General features: G+C 36.3%; 2 protein-coding genes across 2 annotated transcripts; both read left to right on the forward strand.

Moving 5' to 3' along the window:
• LOC109709895 (LEAF RUST 10 DISEASE-RESISTANCE LOCUS RECEPTOR-LIKE PROTEIN KINASE-like 2.5) lies at window positions 2165-6274 on the forward strand. The gene is made up of 3 exons (XM_020232264.1): window positions 2165-2999; window positions 4769-4938; window positions 5045-6274. Exons 1-3 carry the CDS (start codon window positions 2182-2184, stop codon window positions 6181-6183), a joined length of 2127 nt encoding a protein of 708 aa, XP_020087853.1. The 5' UTR covers window positions 2165-2181; the 3' UTR covers window positions 6184-6274.
• Window positions 8390-14351, forward strand: LOC109710722 (rust resistance kinase Lr10-like). Its single transcript, XM_020233461.1, has 5 exons — window positions 8390-8629; window positions 10977-11218; window positions 11974-12749; window positions 12842-12865; window positions 13052-14351. The coding sequence occupies exons 1-5, from the start codon at window positions 8390-8392 to the stop codon at window positions 14137-14139; spliced, it is 2370 nt and encodes a 789-aa protein (XP_020089050.1). The 3' UTR covers window positions 14140-14351.

The following is an 18731-nucleotide window of genomic DNA, read 5'->3' on the forward strand; positions in this document are numbered from 1 at the left end:
AAGCTGAAAGAAGTAAAAGCCTGGCCCAAACAGAAGAGCAAATTTTAAATAAATTCAACACAAATAGAAGTATATATAAATAGGGAGTCCGGCTGCTATGCAATCGATAGCACCAAACACTTGGTGCTATCAAGTTTTCTGCCGTTAGATTAATCCCTTTGATTATTTTTATCCGTTAGATTATATTATTGAACCAACCACTCACTCAACCCCAGAAGGCCCACATCATCCTAACTGCATATTTCTCAATTCAAGGGCTAAAAATTCAATAGCACCAATAACTTAGTGCTATTGATAGTATTCCAGCTTAGTTCTATAAATAGGTGTACAATAATATATAAAGGATCTTATATTATAAATACCATTGGTTAAATAGTGTAATAATAGAATAAGTATTAGAATACTATGCATGTATGCTAGTTATTTATGTGTTTGTGTGCGCGCGCGCACACATGCCTACGCAAACACGCATAAGTAGTGATGAACAATTGGGATTGAGCCTTCAAATTTATTACAGCATTACACCCTTTACTTAAATTAAATGTGTGCAACCTTTAAAATCCACTTTTTATGTATAAATATTGTTAAAAATCAATTTGATCATCTCCATATATGCTCTGGATTAGGAGTGTGATGTGTGTCGTGCTAGAGTGGACGACAAGGTTCAATGCACTTTTTAATTTACGCCCCGTATTTTAAATAAATTATACATAAGTCGAATAATATATAAATATGTGTCCAATAATATGAAAAGAATCTTATGTTATAATCAGCCTAATTAGGCCCTAAATTATTTTCGGTCTAAATTTTTTAGTCCGGCCCAAGCCCAATATTGTTTTTCGAGTACGCGAAAAAAAAACCCAAATGAGGCCTGGTCCAACTGGCCCAGTTCCACCCCTAACAGGAATGAACAGTTAAGGACTCAATTGTCATTTGAATTGCTAATCTGTACTGCATCTCTAGTTTGTGACTCAGGAGATATTTCTCAAACAATCTAAATACTTACCAGTACACATATGATATTGCAAATTCACAGAGGGCCATTATTATTTTTTTAAATTTGTAGGGTACATATGAAATTAATTCTAAGATTAATACATTTAGGGTGGATTCTGCTAATTTTTAAAATAGTGATGAACAGTTGAGATTGAGTGCTTAAATTTATTATGATACTGCGTCCTTTACTTGAGCTGGTCTCTGCAATTATAATCATATATATATACGAACTTAATTTAAATGTATGCATCCTTTAAATCCACCTTTTACATATAAGAATTCAAAAAGATTAATTTAATCATCTCCGTATATGCTCTAGATTAGGAGTGTAATGTGGGTCGTGCGGACGATCACGTTCCGAAGGAGAAAGGGCCCATGGTCCACTGCACTTTTTAAAATTTTAAAACTCGTCCCCCTTTTAGGACCAGGTCCTAAGGGGTTCCCTAAAGAGGAAGAGAACCCAATTTCCCCTCCATTGGGAAGGAAAAAAAAAAATTCAAATTAAAATTTTTTTAATATCAAATATATATAATTGTAGGAAAAGTTTTATTTGATTTAAATCAGCTAACATCATTTTAATTTTAAAATTTATGTTAATTACTTGTTAATAAATTTACGGTCATGAAAATTTCATGAGTATACTTCAAATTTGTAAAGATATATAAACAATGAATTAAAATTTTGAAGTCATTAATGTGTCGTTGACTGGCTCAAGTTAAACAAGTTAAAATGTTGGATAGCTGACTCAAAATGGTCTATAGCTTAAATAAGTTTATATGTTTTTACTAAAAGTTTATTTCCAACGTACTTTTCTTAAAATCTTTGTTTCCGCAGGCTTAATTATCAGAGAATATATACTTTTTGTTAGGATTAATGCAAATACATAGTCATCACTATTATGTTGTCCCTTTGAAATTGATTAGCCTAACCTTTTGATAATTAATTTTCTGCAAATTAATCGGAGCGTACACTACTTAGTTTGACTGATGCCAAATGGTCCTCATCGATCACTCAATTGTCGAGTCACAGGCCCCACTAGTGTTCACCATAGAATTAATTGGTTGTGTTTTTATTTGCCTCTTTTTTTGTTTTTAGTACACGTTTCAACTTTATAGATGAGACTAATTCTAAGTGGTGGTGCTGTACGTATTCTCCGCATCTTCGCTTGCATTAATAAATAAATTAATGGACCCTTGCCATCTAAAAGTCAAGAAAGATGCAAAAATGCATTGTAAGAACATCAAATCTACAAGGGCAACTATGAGGAGATCTAATCGACCTGTAATCACTCGTGAGGGAAACAAGAAGCAGCACTCGATCATGGTGGAAAGGCTCTCTCTTCTTCGACTGTCATGCCTCCTCCTCCTCCTCCTCCTCCTCACTTGTGTCGGCGTTGCAGAAGGCCGCAAGAATCACGTCAGCTGTTCTTCGTCGTGCGGGCATCTCCACGACATCGGCTATCCTTTCCGTTTGAAGAGCGATCCGCCGGGATGCGGATCCCCAGGTTACGAGCTTCTCTGCGACGGCGGCAAACCTATGCTGGAGCTGGGGTCGGCAAAGTACTACGTGACCGACATCTCGTACGCCAACCAGACTATCAGCGTGGTTGATCCTATGTTTGTAGATGGCGATAGATATTGCCTTCTTCCACTCCAATCTCCACCGCCTGACTTTTCAGAATTGTATCGCAACGTCGGAGAATGGGGGGCTTTCTTCGTGAATTGCACGAGGCCGGTTCAAAACGGCTGGTACCAGCGCGTGCCTTGCCTAAGCAGTAACAACTCATTTGTCTACATAGCAGATGATATGTTCCCATCTTCTGTGGTTTCTATTGGGCCCTCATGTGCATTTCTGACCAATATTCCGGTGCTCGCCGATCAGTTCACGGACCAGACCACCGCCAATATTTCTGAGCTCTTGAAGGAGGGATTCATGCTTTCCTGGGACGTAGGCCCTGAACCAGCATTTGCAGTGATTCGTAGATACTTGGAAGAAGCAAAAAGGTACGAAACACTACGTACCATGTATAAATTAGAGTTCACCAGTATCAATTCACTAAATTTGCTACCAAGCCTACCATGCAGTTTCAAATTTACTTTTGAGTTTTAGGAAATTTTTTAGTTATAAGATAGTTTTTCAATATATACCAAATGCTGCGACAGGAGCCATTAATTACATTATACGAAACAATTATTATTCTCCAAAGAAAGAATTAAGTTACAAGAGATCGAACGATGTTTATAATATCTTGGATTAATTAAACTCTACAACTTTGTACTTAATTTATAGATTTTTTTTTTTCACTTTTACATTTTACTAATTATTTTTTCAAATACACAATTATTTTATTATATTTTATCGCCTTGATCTACACTGTATTTTAGATTTAATTTTCTTTTAATTTATTTTTGTAATTTTTTCTTTTGTCTTAAAAGTTATTAAACTATTTTTTTTCTCGTCAATCATTACAATATCATTAATAAATCTACATTATTATTTTAGACAATAGAAGCATTAATTAAATGACAGACAAAAGTATTAAATGTTAGCTAGAAAAAAATATAAAATTATTAAGAAGCATCAAGAATAGTTTATTACGAAGCATTAATTAAATGGTAGAAAAATATATAAATAAATCTCCATGATAGACTCATTGAATATTTTTATTAAATTATTTTTAACTATTTTTTGTCGTTTATATATTATGTTTTTATTTTTTTGTGTTAAAATAATCTTAATAAAATGTGCTACCATTTTCAATCAATATGTTTAAATAGCTTTTATTCAAAATTATAAATTTATTGCTTATTTCAACAAAAAAGGAGAGTTGAGTGATGTGTTTGAACAAAAAATGTACAAAATAAAAAATGAAAAAAACGTATAAAGTCTAGCATATTACAGCATAATCAAACCTAATATTTTTTTATATATTCAATATCTTTTCTCATATCTGGGCTTGAAAATTTTTGATACCCAAAGCTTAGAGTCAAGCCAGATTGGAACTCACAATTTAATACTCTCATATCAAATTAAATTATATAAAATAAATATTTTATTCTTCAAAAGCTCAAGCGATCAAAAAAGTGGTTATAATATATATATATATATATATATATATATATATATATATATATATATATATATATATATATATATATAATTATGCTACTATACTATTAATAGTACCAAACGCTTAGTACTATTGAGTTTTTGGCCGTTGGATGAAAGTATGTGCGGTTAGGATGATAGTAATCCCTTAGGGTTGAGTGGGTGCCTGATTGGTTTAATGGTATAATCTAACGGGTGAAAATAATTAAAGGGCATATATATATATATATAGAGAGAGAGAGAGAGAGAGAGAGAGAGAGAGAGAGAGAGTAGGTCTTGTGTGCTCTCAGGAGCACAGTGTCCTTCGTGCTCCTGAGCTGTTTTCGATGATGGAGCTTCCGAATCGACGATCGGCTCCGATAAATTTGATCTAGCATATTTGAAGTATGTAGAAAATAAATTTTACGATTTTTCGATATCGTTTACTTAGTGATCGACAAGTTTCAAGTCATTATATTCTTTGTCTTGTTCACTGGTTATTTAACCGCTTGTTTTTATGTAATAGCAACAACTACTTAACCAGGCATAGCTTCATTTTCTTTCAGAGTTCAAATTTCGTCTTCATGAATGAAAACAAAAACAAGATAAAATTATCCTAAAATATACATAATTAATTTTCATCCGCACGAACCAGCATAACACATCATAATTACATTATTTGCAGCAATTTTGCCAATGTTGTCAACAATAAAGGGCGTCTCTCCATTCCATACGCTTTGTTTGAAAGTGAGGACTATTTCGTGCACAGTATGAACAAAATGTTCCTCAACAATCACTACTTTCGCTATGCAGTCACTGTGGTTGTTGTAATACAGATTGTGCAGCTTTTACTAGGTAAACCTACCAAATGATTTAGCGACAAGCGACAAACTGTTCTTTTTTTTTTCTTTTTCTTTTTCCCTCCTCTCTAATCAACTAATATGTGAATTTTTTTTTTCAGTATTATGGATTTTAGGGAGGTTCGTTTTCGCACCAATTTCGCTTCTCACTCTAATAGCTTATAAGTTATGGAGCAGTCATGTGTCCATCGACCTTGTAGAAAAGTTTCTCCAAGACCAGCAAATGCTCTCACCTACGAGATATTCCTACACTGATATCATTGCAATCACGGGCCACTTTCGAGAGAAGCTAGGACAAGGAGGATTTGGGTCGGTCTTTAGAGGCACACTCTTAAGTGGCCAACATGTTGCCATCAAGATGCTTGGAAATTCTCAATTCAATGGAGAAGACTTCATCAATGAGGTCTCAACAATTGGTAGGATTCACCATGTAAATATAGTGCGGCTTTTTGGCTTTTGCTCAGAAGGATCAAAGAGGGCTCTTGTTTACGAGTACATGCCTAAAGGATCATTAGACAAGTATATCTTCTCGGCAAGAGGAACTAGTAATAGGCCCTTTTCCTGGGATAAGCTCAATGAAATAGCACTTGGGGTGGCTCGGGGTATTGATTATTTGCATCGAGGATGTGACATGCAGATTTTACATTTCGACATCAAACCACACAATATTCTCCTAGACCAGCATTTCAACCCAAAGGTTTCAGATTTCGGACTTGCAAAGTTGTACCCAAAGGATTATAATCTTGTTTCTGTTAGTGCAGCAAGAGGAACCATTGGATATATTGCTCCAGAATTGGTATCGAGGAACTTTGGGATTGTATCTGACAAATCTGACGTCTACAGTTTTGGAATGCTATTATTGGAGATGGCGGGAGGCAGAAGGAATGTGGACGGGATGATGGAAAATACAAGCCAAGTTTACTATCCTTCTTGGATCTACGACCAACTTACAAAGAATAATGGGATGATTGAAATAAATAACAATATTGAGATTTATGAAGTAGAAAGAAAGCTATGTAAAGTGGGGTTGTGGTGCATTCAGATGAAATCATCAAATCGCCCAACTATGGACAAAGTTGTAGAGATGTTGGAAGGGGATACGGATAACTTGCAAATGCCGCCAAGGCCCTTCTTTGCATCCTCGCACCCAATCTCCGCAAGGCAATCTTCCATGCAATCCATTTCTATAGAACTATCGATCATTTCCGAGCAGGATGACTATTCAAATTCGGATCAATAATATAAGAGAAGTAAAATTTGTTAGTTCAGTTACTCAAAGCTAAGTTTGCTGTTGTGTGGAGCAACTAAGTTATATGCCAATGATTTTCAGAGCATTCCATGGCTAGTAACTTAGTTGAGGGTTATCTATATATCATCTATCTATAGTTGCATATATGAATGGGGTTTATATTAAAGTGCAGTGTTAGCGCCCCGAAATCTTCATGAGAGTTTTGCTTGAAGACCTTTTTCTTTGTTTATTGCTTCTTGAACTTCTATCAGTATAGCAAATTAATTGGTCTATTCTGTCATTTGCTAGTTAGTCTACCGAATATGATAATTAATAAACTAGACGCAAGATAAATATTTTTGAATTGAGGTATGTACCACATGCACAAATTAATTAACGTTATGCTTTGATAAGGCACACCAATCTTTTTAGCTGCTAGTAATATAACATACTTATTGAAGCAAAAGGCAAACATAAATAAAGATAAATTAATACACAAACTGTTAGTCTTTATTTATAATTTTATATTGTTAATTTAATTAATTTTATATTTCTCTTTATCTTTGCTTTTAGATTTGGAGGACCCCGAGTAGAAGTTTTAAAAAACAAAAAGAAAAAAATATAGAAAACTAGTTGGAAAATCATAGAAAACTGCTTCTTTCTTTTGTTTGGTTGCTAATGTAGAGAATCGGCATACCAGAATAACTACAAAATTTTTATTAATACAAATATATATACTTTTACCAGCCTTTCACACACAACACTTATTTTGTAGTGGACTCAGCACATTTTTACTCACGCACCCAAAAAGCTCACACACAGACCCACCACACACACCAACACACTAAACTATCTCTCCTCTACTCCCTCACTCTCTACACTAACTTCTTCTCCACAAATTACCTTGGTGTGGGGACCTCACACCTATTTATAGGCCCACTAGGTTGATTCAATTGACTTAATAAAGTCAATGTGGGCTTAGAGCTCTCTTTAGAAAACTCTCTGTTTCAGAGAAAAGAAATAGAGGAAATGGGACAAAAATAGAGAGAAGAAAATGAGAGAGAGAGAAAGGAGAAAGAGAAAGGGAAGGAGGGAGGAGCAGCGGTTCTTCTTTTATACTCCCCATTAAGGCTGAACTCCATCTTAGTTAGCATTATTCTACTAATCACTCCCAATTGCATTATGTAGTCCTCAAACTTGATGGTGCTGAATCATTTGGTGAATATATCTGTTATTAATTTAATTGCTCTTCCATCTCTAGTGATTAACTCAGATAGATTTTTCCCTCATACTATTCATCTCCTCTTGAACCATCTCTAGTGACTAAGTCATCTACATAGACTAGCATGGATATCTTCTTACGCTGCTTTTTTGACGAATATACTTGAGTCTGTGAGCTTAGCCTGCTATCCACTTGCACTAAGAACTCAACTATTTTACTATACCATGCTCTTAATACTTACTTCAATCCATGGAGAGCTTTTCTTTGCATACGTGTTGAGGAGAAAGTCTTTACTTTCGAAGCCCCTCAGTTACTCCATATATATGTTTCAATCGATTTCTTCACACGAGAATGCATTCTTAATGTTTATTTGCCACAACTTCCATGATTTGCTAGCAGCAAGTGCTATTAGCACCTGTATAGACATGATATTGGCCATTAGACTAAATGTCTCATTGTAATCTAGTCTGTACTATTGTGAGAATACCTGAAGAACCAGTCAAGCTTTGTATTTCTTGTAAGAACTGAGATTTTGGCTGTATAGCTAAACTGTTTGTTGACGATATTTTTATGCTTAATTTAATTATATAAACACTCGTCAAATTTCAGGAGAAAACGAGTTAGGATGGAGAAGTTACGCGATCTTTACTAATCACTTAGAGTAAATAGTAACTCCGATTTTTCGGAAAAACCAATGAGTAGAGATGGCTTCTTGTGCATATTGGACTCCGTTTATAGTGATCCAATAGCTCGTTTTCAACAGTTCGACTGTCTTGGACCCAATGGCACTGACGGATTTGAATTTTGATGCACGATTTTTGAGAAAAAGAGATTTTTATCAAAAAGAGGGTTTTCGTTCTTTACTCTTCTTGCATTATAAAACTCCTCGTGCTCTGTACATGTGACCTGGAGTAGGGTAAAGGATGTTTCAAGTACCTACTAGTGGTAGGAAATTCAAATTCAAATTTGAATTTAAGATTTATTGGGTTTACACATATGTCTATGTGTGGTGTTTGGAAAATTGGAGAGAATATGGATTTCGTCGCAAATCGGCGACCATATCGGGTGAAACAAAATCGTAAGTTCGATGCCTCGGTCGTACTGAACGCACTGGCGCAGTCCGTTCGAAAATTCGACATACGGATCGCTAGATATCACGCGTTTTTGGGACCTCAGATACCAACCACCAAGTTCTTTGCCACTTGCGTTACGTATAGTCAGTATATTGCTCTCCATGTTATTTTTATTCCTAACTACTTTCAAATATATTTTAGACCACAAATTGTTGAAACAATGGCCCATTTTAAAACCAAGAATCAAGGAATTTTCTAAAGAAAGTCGGCAGTAATTAATTACATGCATATTTGTTTTGGCACTAGGTCGAGAAAGTCTTTGAAGGCCATTAAGAATTCTGAGGAGACTCGTCAAAATAGGCCCCACTTCTTGTCACAAAGTTATTGTGAGACTCCAGATAGTTCTCTATATGAAATATAATAGGGCTAAACTCTCAATCCGGCTAAAACATTTTTGACAGTGTCTAGGCCTAAAAGGTTGAGAGAGTTAAGCGTGCTAAGACATGAATAGTTTTAGGATAGATGATTTTCTGGAAAGTTGGGACGTCATAATTATTTTCCCAAGAAAAGCAATAATAATGGCATGAAGGAGACCCTCGTCACATAGTCAATGGGCGCCACATTTTACCAAATCAAACTTGCTAGACAAGAATTAACCACGCCTATCCTCTCTACATCCGAAAATTTAAACTAAAAAATAAAAAACAACAACAACAACAATAACAAAAAATGAAAAAAAACACAGAGAGCATAGGACCTAGGAACGAGAGTTCGAAGTTTATTAAATCATAAAAGAGCTAGGTTTAATTAGATTCTACTAGACTATTTATACTTTAGTGTTATTTTTATTGGCAATATTATACTACTTTTTTTTTTCAGAAATACCATTGTATTATATATTTTATCAATCTCCACACTATATTTTAGATTTATTTTTATTTTTTTTACTTTGTAATATATTATTTTTCTCATATATATTATTAGTAAATTATTTTTTTCTCATTAATCTTTGCATTACTGTAAACAAATGTATTATTTTAGACAAAATCTAATAATTTTATTAAGAGATACTAGTTAAATAGTAAAAAAAGGTAAATAAATTAGCATGATAGACTCATTATTTCTATCAAGTTTTTTTTAATTTATTATTATTATTTTTTATTTTTTATATCAAAATAAATTAAATCTATGCTCTACCAATTTTAACTAGTACTAGTATATTTAACAGTTTTCACATAAAATAATAAATTTATTCCATACTGTCCGTTTGGCTCTAAGGGAAACAAGCTTTTATGAAAAAAAATTTCGTATTTTATGAAAATTGGTGTTTTTGTTTTTCTAAAAAAATTTTGAAAAACGAAAATGTTAATTTTCTATAAAAATAGAAATTTTTTTGAAAAATGCTTATTTTTCTTCAAACCAAACGAGCGAAAAAATTGGAAAAAAAGTTTTTTGCATGAAATTTTTTTTTTTTTCCCTTGGAAGCTTGTTTTCGTACTTTTTTGACGAACCAAATAGCCCTTATAGTGGGGATTGGAAAAAAAAAAAAGGATAGTTGAATGGTGCCTTTGAAAAAATAAAAAAATAGTATAATATAAAAGTTGAAAAAAATTTTGTAAAGTACAATATAGTATAGTGTAATTAAGCCAGTAATAAAAAATATTTTTCCTGCACGCAGTTGATCTCTAGCTGCTATACACCACAATATTTGATTAATTCTTTAAAATTCAAAATGTAAGTTAACATATAAGATATATAATATTTAAAGATATATGTATAAAAATACAAAGTTGAGAAAATCTTTTACTAAAATTTTTTCAGTATCATATGATGCAACTAATAAATTAAGTTTAATAATTGTTGTGATGTGTGTAGCGAATGAAATCTACTTATAACCACGGAGCAGGTAATAAATTTCCGATCCATCCACCAACTTTTTAAGGCATAAAATTAAAATTTATTTACTAACTTAATAATATTGTAACATATTGTACACATTATATATATATNTAAATTAGGTTTAATATTTTGTTGTGATGTGTGTACTGAATGAAATCTACTTATAAACACAGCAGGTAACAAATTTCCAATCCATGCACCAACTATGTAGGACATAAAATTAGAATTTATTTACTAATTTAATAATATTGTAATATATATATAATTTATATTTGGGATTATTTGCATACACGTCCCTGCAAACAAAGTGAATTACGAAAATATCCCTGCAAAACGTAAACTTCATAAGTTGTCATTGCAAAAGTCCTAAGTTATGCAGATATGTCCCTCCGGTTAACATCCGTTAGTGATCTGTTTATTTTTTAACAGTGAATTCGTGAAATGACCATTTTACCCTCACAAATATATCCCTCCAAAAGTTTTCCTCTTCCATTCACTTTCTCTTCCTCTTCGGACCGTCGAAGCGGACGACGGCGGCGGCGGCGCGGGGTCGGGTTCGCCGGCGACGAAGAAGAGAGAAGAACGCCGGGGCACCGGAGCTCTACCCGGAGCTCGTCGCCCTAAACGTCGTCCCCTCCCTCGTCGGCCTCCTCGGCCACGACATCGCCGACATCGCCGTTGACGTCGTCTCCCTCCTCACCGACCTCACCGACGCCGACGTCCTCGGCGACCACAACGACCCCACGCACGCCCTCGTCACCGCCCTCGTCAACAACAACGCCCTCAAGCTTCTCGTCCAGAAACTCACCCGCCTTTCCGAGGTCGACCCCGACGAGGTTCTTCTCCCTCGCCGGTGACGAAGAAGAGGGAAGAGGAAGAGGAAGAGGAAGAAGGAAGAAGGAAGAAGAAGGGAAAAGAGGAAGAGGAAGAAGGAAGAAGGAAGAAAAAGGGAAAAGAGGAAGAGGGAAGAGGAAAAGGAAGAGGGTTCGCCACCGTCGCCGCCGTATCTCCTCGTCGGCGACGAAGAAGAAGGAAGAGGAAGATGAGGAAGAGAAAGAAGGGTAAATACGTCAATTCACACTATAATTAATCATGGTTAAGTATTTTAACCGTGGTTAACGAAAATTTTCTAACAGATCTGGACGGCAGGAGCATATCTGCATAACTTAAGACTTTTACAGGAACAACTTATGGAGTTTCCGTTTTGTAGGAATATTTTCACAATTCACTATGTTTGTAAGGACGTATATGCAAATAACCCTTTATATTTATAAAATATTATTTTACTCGTTGTGTTTTTGTCTTAGATTTTTTTTAACGGTGTCTAGTTATCTAATCCCAATCGTGTTCTGTGTAGCCAATGTTGACTAATTTAGTTGGAACAAGCATCTATTTGAAGATTTTTTTTTTTTTTTTTGAGAGAGAGAAAGGTAGCACGCTATTCGTTTCGTTTATTTCATTTAGAAATAAACTTAGCTGTATATATGAATCAACTAGGATTCGAACTTGGGATCTCGAATACCAATCACCAAATCCTTTGCCACTAGCGCTGGGACGGTCGGTCTATTTGAAGATTCTTAAATCCCTGCGAGGCACTCTGCATCACAGATTTGCAATGCCTCCTAGGCTTGTTGCTTTTCTCCTAGCTCTCTTTCTCCTTGCTGCAGGACGAAACATAGTTGCCTCAGGAAATGATGATGATGATGACGATTTCTTCAAGAAATGCCCACCTTCGAGGTGCGCAGAAGGCGGCCTGGAGATCAGATTTCCGTACCGGCTCGACTCGAGCCCTTCGCTCTGTGGCGCTCCTGGAATGGAGCTCTCGTGCTCGGGCAACGACACCGTCCTAGTGCTTCCACATGCAGGATCTTTCAACGTGACTACGATCGACTACCTTTACAGTGAAATCACGATCAAGCTGGGAGGTTCATGTTTACATGGCTTGACGGGACAACCGGGATCCCTCAGTCTAACGTCGTCAGCGTATCCACCATGGGATGGTCAGGGCATCATCTCGCTGGGCTGCCCGAGAAAATGGACACCAGACGACGACTATGATGCCGCCGGCCCTATCTCTTGCCTTAACACTGCATCGCAGTTTGTTTATCTGGTCGACGGGGATGCTCCTGCTGCCGGTCTCCCTTCGTATTGTTGGGTGATCACATTCGATCTTAGAATTCCCTTCCGACGTAGGACCAAATTCGATTTTAATTCGGCGGAAACGGCGGCCGCCTTCAAGGAAAGTGTGGCCGATTTCATAGCGCAGGGCGAGGTGACTCTATGGTGGTCTGTTCCTCCAATAACTGATAACTGCACCCAATGCGAAGAGGCAGGAAAGTACTGTGGATTCAGCGTGGCGACCAACCAAACATTCTGCCAACATGGTAACATACATTCCTATTCGCCATTACCTTATTTTGCATCCAATTAATTGCTGTCATCTGACTCCTTAATTCTTCTTCAATTCATTTCGCAGGCCGAAATGTCAAGCTCATCGCAGGTGCGTATCTTATGGAAATTTTTTGTTTCGGCAAAAGATCTTCCACTTTATCTCATATTTTCATCAACGCTGCATGTGGTTTAAGCTTATCCGCTTAGAATGAGTTACAAATTAAGTTCTTTTTCATAATTCACATATATTTACGCATGATTATAATTGATTGCGATTCTTGAATTCTCTCTGCAGCAACATCTTCCGCCGCATTTGTTATACTTTTGTTGCTTGTTGTAATCTTAGTCTACTTCTATACACGATCCAAAAAGGAAAAGGAAATACGTTTGAAGGTGGAGAAATTCCTCGCGTCGTACAAAGCCATAAAACCGACGCGCTACACCTTCTCGGAGCTTAAGAAGGTTACTAAAAGGTTCAAGAATAAGTTGGGCCAAGGTGGTTTCGGAAGCGTCTACAAGGGCGAGTTAACAAATGGAATTCCTGTCGCGGTAAAGATGCTTGCGAGATCGAAGTGGGACGGTCGAGAGTTCACCAACGAAGTCGCGACCATCGGACGAATTCACCATTTCAATGTCGTTCGCTTGTTGGGATTTTGCTCGGAAGGAACCACACATGCGCTTATATACGAGTTCATGCCAAATGAATCACTAGAGAAGTACATCTTCTCTAAAAGTAGGACTACCATTCAAGAGCCACTAAAGATGGAGAAATTGTTAGAGATCGCAACAGGAATTGCTCGGGGGATCGAGTATCTGCATCAAGGGTGCAATCAACGCATTCTGCACTTTGACATCAAGCCTCACAACATTTTATTGGATCGCAATTTCAACCCTAAGATATCCGACTTTGGTCTCGCGAAGCTGTGCTCGAGAGATCAAAGCATTGTTACGATGACCGCGGCGAGGGGCACGATGGGCTACATCGCGCCGGAGATGTATTCGAGAAACTTCGGAGCGGTGTCTTACAAATCGGACGTGTACAGTTTCGGAATGCTGGTGATGGAAATGGTCGGCGGGAGGAGGAACGCCGATCCTCGAATTGAGAACCAAAGTGAGTTTTATTTTCCGGAGTGGATTTATGATCAACTGGTGAATGGGCAAGACATTGGGCCGGCGATAGAGATAGCAAATACGAGTGAAACAGAGATTGCGAAAAAACTTGCCGTCGTGGCGTTGTGGTGCATACAATGGGATCCGAGGGATCGGCCGTCGATGACGAGAGTCGTGCAGATGCTGATCGGCGATTCGCAGAACTTGCCAATGCCACCGACACCATTTGTGTCCTCACCAGGTCAAGATGCAGTTATCACAGCTCCAAATTAATGAAGTATAGGAGCATTAATTGTCCGGTCCCTAGCTAGCTACCTTTTGAACATCAAGTATTCGAGCTGATAGTTATTTTGTATCTAATTATACTTGTTTCATTTTCCTTTTTACAAGCAATATTCGAACCTAGCTAGATCATAGTGCTCAGGAGAAGGGTACCTATGGTCAATTATGTTAAGATATTGTGGTGGTCTAATCTAAGTTTTGCTTTGGCCTTTTGAGCTTCTTTATTTGCTTGAACTGTGGAGTGTATGTCTCCTGTTGTTATAGATTTAATTATATTATTCTGCATTAAGGATTTTTTTAACCGATCTATTCTCTTTTTTTTAATCCTTACCGTATAACTAATTACTCTATAATTTATGTAAAAACTGTTAAAAAAAATGCTGGTTTAAAATAGCAGTGCATAGGAATAGGATTTTGGGAGTTGATGATGGACTGTTGCGAGGATTGACCTCGAGCCTCACGGAGTTAGAGGAAAGGATTCCCCGTTATACCGTCGTGCATAGACCGGATAGAATGTACTGGCGTTGGAGCTCGAATGGACGATTTACGGTTAAATCTACCTAGTTGGCGCGGTCTGACGGGGGCAGGAGGGATGAAGGAGCCACTAAGATCTGGAGTCTCAAAATCCCCTTAAAAATAAAAGTATTCGCCTAGCTGGTTCTCAAAAAGCGGATTCTTACGACCGCAAAGCTTGTAAAGAAAGGATGAATTGATGACTCAACCTGCGTACTCTGCCGAGCAAAAGAGGAAACAGAGAATCACCTGTTTGCTCGGTGCATTTTCAACAAATTTATCATAGTGATGGGAGTGGAGAGCGTGCAGCCCTAAGATCTGGGGGATGAAGTGAACCTAGTCTGAGACAGATGGATGGTCAGAAAGGGTCGGCACAAGAAGAGAGACAGTCTAACAAAACTAGTCAGCTGCTGGTGGGCTACTTGGAGAGTCAGAAACGAAACGATCTTTAAGAAGGCACTACCGAACCCGGGGCAAGCCGTTCTACAGTTTCGAGCAGCTTCTGAAGGAGTGGGACTATCTTCTCCCACCGTAATAGATTTTTTTTTTTTCCTTACCTCGGGATCCTGGTTGTCCCACTTTTATAGCTTAGTTCATTTCTTTCGATGAATGAAGCGGGTAGCGTACTATCTTTTTCTCAAAAAAAAAGAAAAGAAAAAGCAATGCATATATTGAACTAATTTTGACACAAAAAATAAAAAAATACATAAAAATAACTAAAAAATAATTAAAATAACTTTATTGAATTTTAATTTCAACGAGTCTATTATGGAGATTTATTTTACATTTTTTTCTACTATTTAACAATTACCTCTTAATAAAATTACTATATTTTGTCTAAAATAATAGATTTGTTAATATAATAATATAAAGATAAGAAAGAAAAAAATAGTTTAGTCTTATTTATTAGAAAAGAAAATAATATAAGATAGAAAAAAGAAAATAAATCTAAAATATAGTATAGAGGTTGACACGATATAATAATACAATGATATTTTAAGTAGGGTTAATTTCATACAGATCCTACAAATATTGTGAATAGTAGATATATCCATGCAAAACTCAACTTTTATAAGTTGTCCCTGCAAAAGACCTAATGTATGCAGAGATGTCCCTGCCGTTAGTTCCCGTCAGAGAAATTTCGTTAACCACAGTTAAAATACTTAACCATGATTAATTAATAAGGTGAATTTATAATTTTACCCCTTTCTTCTTCCCCTCCCTCTTCCTCTTCCCTCTTCTTCGTCGTCGGCGAACCCGACCCCGACCTTGCCGCAGCGGCAAACCGTCTACCTCGCGGCGGCAAACCGTCTACCTCTTCCTCTTCCTCTTCCCTCTTCCCCTCCCTCTCCCTCTTCCTTTTCCCCCTTCTTATTCATCTCCCTCTTCCATCTTCTTCGTCGCCGGCGAACCCGACCTCGACCTCGCAGCGGCGGTGAACCCTCTCCCTCGTCCTCTTTCTCTTCCCTCTCCTTTTTCCTCTTCCCTCTTCTTCGTCGCCGGCGAACCCGACCTCGACCTCGCAGCGGCGGTGAACCCTCTCCCTCGTCCTCTTTCTCTTCCCTCTCCTTTTTCCTCTTCCCTCTTCTTCGTCGCCGGCGAAACCGACCCCGACCCCGACCTGGCAGCAAACCCCCTCGCCTCCGAGCTCCTTCGGCCTCCGCCGCCTCCTTTTTCTTCTTCTTCGTATCCCCATCTTCTTCTCCTTCTTCTTCTTTGTCCTCGTCGTCGATGATCCGTCGTCGCCGCCCGCTCCGGTGGCCCGAAGAGGAAGAGAAGGAAGAAGGTGGAGTATTTTGGGAGGGACATATTTGTGAGAGCAAAATTGTCATTTCACAAGCATACTGTTAAAAAATTGACAGTTCCCTAACAGATTTTAACCATAGGAACATATCTGCATACATTAGGTCTGTGGTAGGGACAACTTATGAAAGTTGAGTTTTGTAGGAATATATATGCTAATTATTATGTTTGTAGGGACCTGTATGCAATTAACCCTTTAAAGTAACACTAAAATGCAGTGCGGTGGAGCATAATTAAGCCTTTGCTATATGATAATATTTTTCGTTGTAAAAGCCAGAGTTAGAAATTAACTTTTGGTGTTGCCAAAAAATATAATTAAAATATTTAAGTGATGAATTAATTATTTATTTAGTTAGACTAGTATTTTTTTTTTCCTCTAATTTAAATTGTACATGACAAGACTGACTGATGGATATATAACTAATTTACGGAAATAATTTTATTTGTTTTTTTAAAACAAAATTTGCAAGCTAAGAAATAATAAAAATAAAGATTGAATCAATTTTATTTTGAGAAATGCTAAGTCTACACCCGGGATGTAATCCCTACAACCCTCCATTCAAGTGTTGCAGGGTTTCCCAGCCATTTGGGTTTTTTGTATTTAAAAAAAAATGGTGATGTTATAGGAGTTGTCAAATTGCAATCCAAGGTGAGTTGTATTGCTAGTACTACTCTTTTATTTTAGGGTAAACTTCAAATTATCCTCTTATGGTTTGAGCATTTTTACTTTGTCACCTTATGGTTTAAAAAGTTGTACTTTGTTTCTCAGCGGCTTAACTTCATCTTACCAAAAAAATTCTATGTCAAATACGATGGCAAAACAAAATATTTATAAATAGTAGAATGGGAAAGTTAAAAATTTGCTACACAATAATGTAGTTAATTGTAATTTTTTAAATTACAAGATAGCAAAATAAAAAATAAACAAAACTATAGGAGGGAATGGAACGATGCAATTTTTTGAACCATGAAGGAACAAAGTAAAAATGTGTTGTACCACAATGGACAATTTGAAATTTATCTTTTATTTTAAGGGAAAACTTCAAAAACTCCTCATGTGGTTTCACACTTTTTTATTTTAGTATTTTATGGTTTAAAGTGTATTAAGTTAGTGCCCTGTGGTTTCTCACTTTATCACTTTGGTACCCCGTAGTTTAAAGTTTATCAAGTTAGTACTCTGTGATTTTATTTTTGTATCAAGTTAATACCATGTGGTTTTATTTTTGTATTAAGTTAGTACCCTGTGGTTTTTAAACCACAGGGTACTAAAGTGATAAAGTGCGAAATCACAGAGTACTAAAGTGATAAAGTGGAAAACCACAGGGTACTAACTTGATACACTTTAAACTATAAGGTACTAAAGTGATAAAGTGAGAAATCACAGGGTACTAACTTGATACATTTTAAACCAGAGAATACTAAAATAAAAAAAAAAATGAAACCACATGGGGTTATTTCAAGTTTTTCCTTATTTTAATGCATTTGGGTTTTGAGTGATAAAAATTGTAGTACATGATTGACCTGCTGTTGGGCAAGTCAATGGAAAATTTTTGAGACTCGCAATTAAGGGAGTAAATTGGACCAAAAGTGAAGAGCTGTGATTGGCCTGCTGCTTTTAATTGGGTAAGTCAATGGAAAATTGTGAGACTCGCAATCAAGGGAGTCAATTCATGCTTTTACCGCGGAGTTGACCTCTTTGTTTTTTATTTTCTCTTTTGTCCTTTTCCACATAAATAAACTTGACCATTTTTTTATTCGCTTCTAATATGCCCAGGCTTACTCATGCTATAATAACTGTTTCTTTCAAAGCTAAATTTGTGGAGCAGAAGATATAGAAAATTATAACAATACCATCATAGTCGTACCTATACTTCAAAAATACAAAAGACGATATATATATATATATATATATATATATATCTTTCAATTTTGAAGATGAGACAAAGTGTCCATTTCGTCTGGATTCTAAAAAAGTAATTTTTTGTAGAATTAATTTTAGTTTTGAAAATTGACTTTGATTAAAAGATGCAGATCGTTTAGTTGAGTTTTTATATGAAAAACGATTTTTCTAAAAGATTTTGTAAAGCTATTTGACAAATTTTTTTGATGCTTGCAAATAATAACTTTTTACTAAATTTTTTTTTAAAATAGTTTAAAATTTGAATTTAAATTTTAAATTTTAAATTTTAAATTTGCACAAAAATTTAATGTCACGCCCGGAATTACACGTTTTTCCGGGCACGCCGACAGACTCGTATGTAAAGAAA

The sequence above is a fragment of the Ananas comosus genome, linkage group 5 (genome assembly GCF_001540865.1).
Source record: "Ananas comosus cultivar F153 linkage group 5, ASM154086v1, whole genome shotgun sequence".
NCBI lineage: Eukaryota > Viridiplantae > Streptophyta > Magnoliopsida > Poales > Bromeliaceae > Ananas > Ananas comosus.

Bases quoted from the DNA above. Each gene is read 5' to 3' on its own strand.
- LOC109710722 (XM_020233461.1), top strand. From the start codon at position 8,390: ATGTCTATGTGTGGTGTTTGGAAAATTGGAGAGAATATGGATTTCGTC. The intron at 8,630-10,976 runs GTTATTTTTATT...CTCTACCCGGAG, and splicing joins GTCAGTATATTGCTCTCCAT to CTCGTCGCCCTAAACGTCGT. The intron at 11,219-11,973 runs GTGACGAAGAAG...TCTGCATCACAG, and splicing joins GAGGTTCTTCTCCCTCGCCG to ATTTGCAATGCCTCCTAGGC.
- LOC109709895 (XM_020232264.1), top strand. From the start codon at position 2,182: ATGGACCCTTGCCATCTAAAAGTCAAGAAAGATGCAAAAATGCATTGT. The intron at 3,000-4,768 runs GTACGAAACACT...CATTATTTGCAG, and splicing joins TACTTGGAAGAAGCAAAAAG to CAATTTTGCCAATGTTGTCA. The intron at 4,939-5,044 runs GTAAACCTACCA...TTTTTTTTTCAG, and splicing joins GATTGTGCAGCTTTTACTAG to TATTATGGATTTTAGGGAGG.